Below are 9559 nucleotides of genomic sequence, written 5' to 3'. Positions count from 1 at the left end.
TTAGTCTTAGGCGTGCTACTCTCATCAAACAAATTTTCAGGAACAAGCCAAGCATAGTTATTTTCTAGTGCATCATTCATAGCTAAGAGTTTACATGGTATTGGTGCTTTGATCTCCCCACCATCATCAATATTATTAGTGTATCTTATTCTATCCATGTCCATCTTTTCAAGGAGACTAACAAAATTAGTAGGAGAACCAAGCATATTAAATTTAGCAAAGACCTTTCTAGCTTCCCTTGCTAGACCACCAAATTCTCTAAGAAGGGTTTCTAAAACAAAATCTTTCTTTTCCCCTTCTTCCATATCGCCAAGTGTGAAAAACATGTGTTGGATTATAGGATTAAGATTAACAAATTTAGTTTCCAACAGGCGAACTAAATGTGCAGCAGCAATTTCATAAGTAGGCGCAAGGTCTACCAAGTGTCTATCCTCAAAATCGTCAACGGTACTAACATGGTTGAAGAATTCTTCTATATTATTTCTCCCAATTATAGACCCACGTCCTACCGGTATGTCTTTTGTGGTAAAATTAAAAGGGAACATGATGAATCAAGTAAAGTAAATGCAAGTAACTAATTTTTTTGTGTTTTTGATATAGCAAACAAGATAGCAAATAAAGTAAAACTAGCAACTAATTTTTTTGTATTTTGATTTAGTGCAGCAAACAAAGTAGTAAATAAAACTAAGCAAGACAAAAACAAAGTAAAGAGATTGAGAAGTGGAGACTCCCCTTGCAGCGTGTCTTGATCTCCCCGGCAACGGCGCCGGAAAATATGCTGTCTGGCGTGCGATTGACGTGGGAGATAGAAATCTTTGTGGTGTAACTTTTCTTCGGAGTCCCCGGCAACGGCGCCGGAAAATATGCTTGATGGCGTGTAACTCACACGTTCGTTGGGAACCCCAAGAGGAAGGTATGATGCGCACAAGCAGCAAGTTTTCCCTCGGAAAGAAACCAAGGTTTATCGAACCAGGAGGAGCCAAGAAGCACGTTGAAGGTTGATGGCGGCGGGATGTAGTGCGGCGCAACACCGGGGATTCCGGCGCCAACGTGGAACCTGCACAACACAACCAAAGTACTTTGCCCCAACGAAACAGGTGAGGTTGTCAATCTCATCGACTTACTTGTAACAAATGATTAACCGTATTGTGTGGAAGATGATTGTTTGCAGAAAACAGTAGAACAAGTATTGCAGTAGATTGTATTTCAGTAAAGAGAATTGGACCGGGGTCCACGGTTCACTAGAGGTGTCTCTCCCATAAGACAAACAGCATGTTGGGTGAACAAATTACAGTTGGGCAATTGACAAATAAAGAGAGCATGACAATGCACATACATATCATGATGAGTATAGTGAGATTTAATTGGGCATTACGACAAAGTACATAGACCGCCATCCAGCATGCATCTATGCCTAAAAAGTCCACCTTCAGGTTATCATCCGAACCCCTCCGAGTATTAAGTTGCTAACAACGAGACAATTGCATTAAGTATTGCGCGTAATGTAACTAGTGACTACATCCTTGAACATAGCACTAATGTTTTATCCCTAGTGGCAACAGCACATCCATAACCTTAGTGGTTCTTGTCACTCCTCCAGATTCACGGAGGCATGAACCCACTATCGAGCATAAATACTCCCTCTTGGAATTACTAGCATCAACTTGGCTAGAGCATCTACTAATAACGGAGAGCATGCAAGATCATAAACAACACATAGACATAGCTTTGATAATCAACATAACAAGTATTCTCTATTCATCGGATCCCAACAAACGCAACATATAGAATTACATATAGATGATCTTGATCATGATAGGCAGCTCACAAGATCCGACAATGATAGCACAATGGGGAGAAGACAACCATCTAGCTACTGCTATGGACCCATAGTCCAGGGGTAGACTACTCACACATCACACCGGAGGCGACCATGGCGGCGTAGAGTCCTCCGGGAGATGAATCCCCTCTCCGGCAGGGTGCCGGAGGCGATCTCCTGGATCCCCCGAGATGGGATCGGCGTTGGCGGCGTCTCTGGAAGGTTTTCCGTATCGTGGCTCTCGGTACTGGGGGTTTCGTCACGGAGGCTTTAAGTAGGCGGAAGGACAAGTCAAGAGGGCACACGAGGGCCCCAGATGACAGGGCCGCGCGGCCCAACCCTAGGCCGTGCCGCCCTGTAGTCCGGGCGCCTCGTGGCCCCACTTCGTTTCGTCTTCGGTCTTCTGGAAGCTTCGTGGAAAAATAGGCCCCTGGGCGTTGATTTCGTCCAATTCCGAGAATATTTCCTTACTAGGATTTCTGAAATCAAAAACAGCGTAAAACAAAGAATCGGCACTTCGGCATCTTGTTAATAGGTTAGTTCCAGAAAATGCACGAATATGACATAAAGTGTGCATAAAACATGTAGATAACATCAATAATGTGGCATGGAACATAAGAAATTATCGATACGTCGGAGACGTATCAGTCACCCTACGGTTCGTGAACTATGCAGACATAATCGAGACTCCTCTCCGACCAATAACCAATAGCGGGACCTGGAGATCCATAATGGCTCCCACACATTCAACGATAACTTAGTGATCGATTGAACCATTTACATACGATACCGATTCCCTTTGTCACACGATACTTTACTTGTCCGAGGTTCGATCATCGGTATCTCCATACCTAGTTCAACCTCGTTTACGACAAGTACTCTTTACTCGTACCGTGGTATGTCATCTCTTGTGACCTTGTCACATGCTTGCAAGCTAATTAGATGTCATTCCATCGAGAGGGCCCAGAGTATATCTATCTTTCATCGGGATGGACAAATCCCACTCTTGATCCATATGCCTCAACTCATACTTTTCGAATACTTAATCCCATCTTTATAACCACCCATTTACGCAGTGGCATTTGATGTAATCAAAGTACCCTTCCGGTATAAGTGATTTACATGATCTCATGGTCGAAGGACTAGGTAACTATGTATCAAAAGCTTATAGCAAGTCGAACTTAATGACTTGATCTCATGCTATGCTTACTATGGGTGTATGTCCATTATATCATTCACCCAATGACATAACCTTGTTATTAATAACATCCAATGTTCATGATCAGGAAACCACGATCATCTATTAATCAACAAGCTAGTTTTACGAGAGGCTTACTAGAGACTCTGGTTGTTTACACAACACACATGTATTAATGTTTCCGGTTAATACAATTATAGCATGGGATGTAAACATTTATAATGAACACTAAGATATAACAATAACCAATTTATTATTGTCTCTCGGGCATATCTCCAACAAAAGTATGTACCAACATCATCATTGATCTTAATGGTGATACTTTCTCTAAAAACAAAGTTATTAATTAAGGCGCGCCATTCTTCAGAAAAAACATTTCGTCCTGAAAGTTTTTTCAAGAAATACCACTTAGCTTTATCATAGGCTTTTTCAAAATCGATCTTGAGGACCACCCCCATTCAACATTTTGCGATGCAACTCATGAATTGTTTCATGCAAGGTTACAACCCCATCTAGGATATATCTACCTTACATGAAATCAGTCTGTTTATGACGCACCACGTGATCAGCCACACAATTTAGTTTAATAGAAGCTACCGTAGTGAAAAATTTGTAATACATATTAAGAATGCAAATTGGTCTATACTGTTGAACCCGTTCCTCCCCATTAACTTTTGGTAATAAATAATTTTCCCAAAGTTGATACGGGAGAAATCTGTAGTTGACCAGCATGCAGTTGACGAAACTAATCCAAAAGATCATGCTTGATAATTTCCCTGAAAGTTTGATAAAACTCTACCGAGAAATCATCAGTTCTGGGCGCCTTGTTATGTTCCATTTGAAAGACAACGTTCCTTACCTCTTCCTCTGAATAAGGGGAAGTAAGGATTGCATTTTCCTCAGCCGAAACTTAGGGGATACCTATCCTAGATTCATCCAGGGAAACATTTGATTCCTCCAGGGTGCCAAATAAACCCTTATAGTAGGAAGTAGTATACGGCTTAAGCTGCTCATGCCCTTCAATCGTGCCCTCGTCCAGAACAAGAGAACGAATGACTTTCTTCCTGTGTCTGCCATTGGTGACACTGTGGAAATATCTCGTATTCGAATCTCCTTCCAACAGAAACTGTGCCTTAGACCGTTGGTACCATTTGAGTTCCTCCTCTCGTAGGAGACCAGCTAACTTTGCATTGTATTGAATCTTAAGTTCACTTTCGTGTGTTGTTAGAGGTCTCGTCTCAGCGATTGTATCTAAATCATCTATATTTAATGATAGGCTGAGTTTCTCTCTTTTGAGCACCCCAGTCGTGTGCTTACTTGTGATTCCACTTCTAGATGGGGCTCAAACCGACATCAGGTTTCTCCCATACCTTTTTGACCATGTCCGAATAACCATCGCGATGTAGCCAACCCAAATCAAACTTGAACATGTGTGTGCATTGCGGTCGTTAATATTATGGGAGCGTGATCCGACAAAGCCTCTATCCGAGGTAGAATCCGTACGGATACAATAGGGAATTTATGTTCCTAGTCTGAATCCATAAATACGCGATCTAATTTATCGTAAGTAGGTTCCGGGAGACTGTTTGCCTAGGCAGCCCACGAGCTCTCCACGTTAGCTAAATTCTATGTTTTTAATAGCTTCTGGTTGGGGAATGTCCCAGCAGAAGTTGTTTCTTTTGTTGAAGATGACGTTGTAAACTGTGTTAGTCTGATTGAATAAAATCCTCTTTTGTTTGAGATGAAAGATAAAAAAAATAGAAGGGAGCGTAATTAGGCAGCCCACGCGCTCGCCAAGTTAGCTAAATTCTATGTTTTTAATAGCTTCTGGTTGGGGCATGTCCCAGCAGAAGCTGTTTCTTTTGTTCAAGATTACGTTCTAAACTGTGTTACTCTGATTGAATGAAACCCACTTTTCCCTAAAAAGAATTAAATATAACTTATTTAAAAGTACATGTTGGTATCATTATCTCTGGTATCATTACATAATCGATTGCAAATTATAAAATTCCAAATGAGGTGAAACATAGCAATGCTGATGGAAGAAATGTAGCTGTAATGATAATTTTGCGTAGGGTCGTAGGAACCGAAAAAATAGAAGCCCAACATAATTAGATAATGATATTTTTTATGTACGCATATGTGCAAATCACATGCAAGAATGGCAAAACTTTGACATCTCTCGGAAAAAAATAGCAGTACAAAACATTCTATTTATATTTCTAAACACAAAAATAGATTTTCTTCTATAAAATGTGAACAATAGGTACATAATATAGCAGTTAAAGTGTAAAAAGAACTTGCGTCTACCAAAAACAATCAACATTTCATGTACAAACGCATGGAAACATGTAAAACAATTGAATTGCTAAATGGTACACTTCACCCCACAACCAAATAGCCAAAACTTTCAAAATTGTGTATACCATCGAAGATAAGCATAATCAGAAAGGTAGCGCTTCATCACCTCGACAACCGCGAACTGAAAAAGATGTATTCATCCAAATATGAAAGAGTAACAAGTCTGAACAAAATGATAGAAGGCAAGAAAAAGCATGCAAAGTTTTTTGAATGTGGCACGATTTTTATAAATTAGGAATAAAATAGAAAACAATGCAACATTGATGAAGAAAAAAACATTCCCGAACATAAGAAACACAACTGGAGTTATACATGCACAACATGTCATAGAGAATTGCCTTGTGAAACCCAACATCAACACCGATCCAAGGAAATCTAGAATCCACCCATGTAGAGTCGACTGACCAATCACGTAAGGCCTGTTGGGAAAGGTCTGAACCCAACATCGGGAAAAATAGAGTCACTTAATCTGTCGTTGCACACACCTTTGCGACATACATATGTCGGTCACTCATACCCTACATTGAGCGGGGCGGCACTATCACTGGAGCGAGCATGCCATCGGGAACGTAGCCAAAGCCCGCAGACTTTGTGCTCCGTAGAGATAGTGTCTCCAGACTAGGATTGGGAAGATTTGTCGCCATCACCGCCATCGAGCAACATGAACTAATAAGGTACATCGACGCCGCAAATTAGAGATGAGATACATAAACAAAAGAAGCCCACATGAGCCCAATTGTTGAGACTGTCATTCATATCTGTTGAACTGCAATTACACCTTAAATACAAATTAACAATACATTGGTCGACATGAATACAACAACCACTCAAACTGCAGAAGTATAACAAGAAAAAGACTTAAACTCCTCCCATCCAGCATGTCCTACGTAACCTATGCATAAATATACATACACACATGCATATACGTGTTGCGAACTGTTGCTGCTAATGTACTTGTACAAAAGAATTAAGCAGTCGATCGATGGATCTATACATAATCACCCCAATGAATCATGTGGGGTCACTCTGCTCTGCTGGATGATCACGGCTCGAGCTTGACGGATTCGTAGTCACCATCCTCCCCTTTCTTGGCGGCGCCGGCCTCCTGCCCCGTGTCGCCGTCCTTCCTCTCCGTGAGCGCGATGCCGCTGCTGTCTTCGCCCCTGGGACTTCCGGCTTGCGGGCTCCCCGAGGGCGACCCGCCGTGCTTTGATTTGTCCGCCGGTTTCTTCTTGACGCCGGCGCGCCAGTTCTTGAGCGCCTTGGAGGTCTGGTCGTCGAAGATAGACTGCTTCATCGTGGATCCCATCTGCGACACCAGCGCGTACAGCGGTAGCGTCACGTAGCTGCACAGCACCTGCACCACCGCCCTGCGTGCGTGACAGACAAAATCAATCCGTTCATCTACTCCAAGTATATGCATGAAGAATTGCAGATCGATCACAACTCAGAGAGATTTGGTTAGTTGGTTGGTTGGTTGGTTTACCCGAGGCAGAGACGCATGAAGACGAACTGCTTTGAATCGTTGAAGCAAGAGTCCATCCCGTACTCGTACTGCACGTACGCAGCTCACAAATCATTCGAACAATCGATCCAGATCGCAGAGATGATATATGGAGATGGAAAGTTAAATTACCAAGATCCAGACGAAGTAGATAATCTGGAATCCGTTCTGGAAGAGCGTGAAGTGGATGAGGAAGAGGACGAAGGTGGGTCGGCTGAACCAGAAGTAGCTGTCGCTGACCTGCACCAGCGGGATCCCCTGGATCACCGCGTGCCGCTCCGTGATGTCGATCGCCATGCGGCAGATGATCCCCTGCAGCTTCGTGCCCACTGACAGGATGATCTGCAGCCATCAACCAACCAATCAACCATATACAGTATGTAGCAAGAGCATCATTTTTTTCATGTTGAAAATCAATCAACCCTGGTTCAAATTTCACTTACAATAAGGGGCATTATGGAGATCCAGAGCATGGTGTGCAGTCCTGATATTGGTAGACATCCATTAGTGTCAACATGAAATCACACAGTACCTTGTTCAAGGAATGCAATTAACTGACTCACTCACCGTTGATGTTGATGAGCAGGAAGATGAGCGCAGAAGCCCACAGAGTAGGGCTGCAAACCAAAAACAGCAAAAGGTTTAGCAAAGAGGTAGTATGTAACTATTATAATAGATCAATGGCAGTGGAAAAAGTTTTGTTGGTGCACCTGATCCCGACGATGACTTTGAAATCGTCCTCGAGAGACCGCTTGATGTACTTCTGGAAATCAAACTTGCTGCCGGGAGCCAAATGAACCTGCAACAGCAAGGACATGACTAAATCAGCAGAAACATGAAGAAGAATTTCTAGCAGCTAAAAATGACACGGATTACTGGTTGCTACTTACATTGACGAAACTGTGGCGCAGCGCGCAGTAGTCGGCCCTCCGGACAGACCTGAAGAACTGCCTGAAGAAGTTGCTCTGCGTTCAGACAGAGTTCCACGGATCATATGTCAGGTTCAGTTTGTGCATGTGCTAGCTCTTGAGCTTCAGAAAGGAAATCGTTCACTGTAATCTTACGATGTAAAACGAGGCCGGGGTCTTGTTCAGGACGTTCATGTGCTGCCTGACGAACGATGTCTCGTGGGTAAACCTGAATTTCGTCGGATCTGCAGCAGCAATTGCGTCGCCGTTAATTCAGAGATTGTAATAAGAGGTGAATGTGTATTTCTGAATGGAAAAGCTGATGTACCGTTGGAGAACTCGAAATCTTTTCCCGCTGCCTCTTTCTCCCACTCCTTCCATGCTCGTATCTGCAATTCAAAACATCATCAAGCACCACTCACAGCACCAATAACTGAAAAAATAGATTAATCATGAGATTTTCCATAGGTACCTTGGCCCTGCCGAGTGCCATGGTGATGGCACTGTAGCTGACATGGAACACGGCCAGGAAGAAGATGAAGATGTGCAGCTGGTGCAGCGCGTTTATGGAGATGAGCGACACCTTTCCCTGCAATTTATTGGCACAGAGTCTCAGGCCCAATTTGTTTTGCTGTAATTTGGATACGTGTACAGCCGGATGCAAAGATTTTGTTGAGAGTAATCGAGATTGTGATGGTGGTGGTGATGAGTACCGGAGGGCATTTGGTTTTCATATTGGCCTCGCCGCCGGAGAGCATCCTGTGGGGGACGCTGAAGGAGGCGGCGGCCGTGAAGGGATGGCCGCCGAGGCTGAGGTGCTCCGCCGTTGCGTGCGCACCACCCTCGCCGGCGCCGGCGTTGACCCCGTGGTCCGCTTTGGTCTCGGCTTCAATGGTGGACTTCTTGAGACGGCAGGGGAGCATGGTGTCGGCGGCCGCCTCCGAGATGCAGATCTTGATGATGTAGTTCTGCCCGAACACCAGCAGCAGCGAAATGAACCCCAGCACCATCAGCTCTGCACTCCCGCCATTCGTATCCGTTAGTTAATTCATGCATCGACAGCCATTAGTTAACCATCGGTGGTCTTCCTCTTGCTCACCTGTCTTGACCTTCTCAAGGGCTTCGACCATGGCCTTCTTCTTCCTGTGCGCGAAGAACTGCATGCCGCAAGAGAACACCATTCATGCATTTGAACAGAGCAGCACAGACATACTACATTGCAAGGCGACATGACGGACCTCTCCGACTTTGTGGAGGCCCTTCTCGAGGAGGATGGAAATGAGGACGATGACGCCACAGACGGAGGCGACGGCCCATGTCGGTGTCTGGTCGAGCTCCCTCGTGTTGCCGCCCCCTCCTCCCCCGCCCATGGCTGCTGCCGACCCACCCTAGCTAGCCTGGTCGCCGTCGATGCTCAATCACCGGCGGCCGGCCGTTGCCTTTATTTTTGATTGACCCTGAGACGTCGGCCGGGATGAGAGGCGGCCGGGGAACGGGTCGAGCAAAGGAGGGGAACGGTCGAGAGGGTGACGCAGATAAACTGAAGACGGGGTCAAGGACAAAGAGGAGGAAAGGAGGGAGAGGACGTCAATGGCCGATGGAGTCGGAGATTTGCCATTTTTCTTTGCTGCGCGTGCGTGCATGGGGATGGGAGCACAAAGCGCCGCTCATTTGCAGACAGAGGCTAAGCGCGAACAGTGGAGGCTCCGGTCAAATATTTCTCTTTTCTTTTCTTTTCTTTCAGAGCTCCTGTGCGATGATATCACGTG

General features: G+C 44.6%; 1 protein-coding gene across 1 annotated transcript; it reads right to left on the bottom strand.

The window, feature by feature from the left end:
* Window positions 1-6420: 6420 nt before the first annotated feature.
* LOC124646638 (MLO-like protein 9) lies at window positions 6421-9160 on the bottom strand. Its single transcript, XM_047186730.1, has 13 exons — window positions 9029-9160; window positions 8890-8947; window positions 8504-8805; window positions 8263-8379; window positions 8119-8179; window positions 7947-8035; window positions 7773-7847; window positions 7593-7681; window positions 7450-7499; window positions 7326-7366; window positions 7015-7224; window positions 6865-6932; window positions 6421-6748 (listed from the first exon to the last, which is right to left on the bottom strand). Exons 1-13 carry the CDS (start codon window positions 9158-9160, stop codon window positions 6421-6423), a joined length of 1620 nt encoding a protein of 539 aa, XP_047042686.1.
* Window positions 9161-9559: the final 399 nt, after the last annotated feature.

This window comes from Lolium rigidum, chromosome 4 (genome assembly GCF_022539505.1).
Source record: "Lolium rigidum isolate FL_2022 chromosome 4, APGP_CSIRO_Lrig_0.1, whole genome shotgun sequence".
Lineage (NCBI taxonomy): Eukaryota > Viridiplantae > Streptophyta > Magnoliopsida > Poales > Poaceae > Lolium > Lolium rigidum.
Note: the sequence above shows the minus strand (reverse complement) of the source record. Positions and strands in the feature narration are given on the sequence as shown.

Excerpts from the sequence above, each read along its gene's own strand:
- LOC124646638 (XM_047186730.1), bottom strand. The coding sequence starts at position 9,160 with ATGGGCGGGGGAGGAGGGGGCGGCAACACGAGGGAGCTCGACCAGACA. Across the intron at positions 7,225-7,325 it reads TCTCCATAATGCCCCTTATT|ATCATCCTGTCAGTGGGCAC; the intron begins GTAAGTGAAATT and ends TGATGGCTGCAG. Across the intron at positions 6,933-7,014 it reads TCTACTTCGTCTGGATCTTG|TACGAGTACGGGATGGACTC; the intron begins GTAATTTAACTT and ends GCGTACGTGCAG.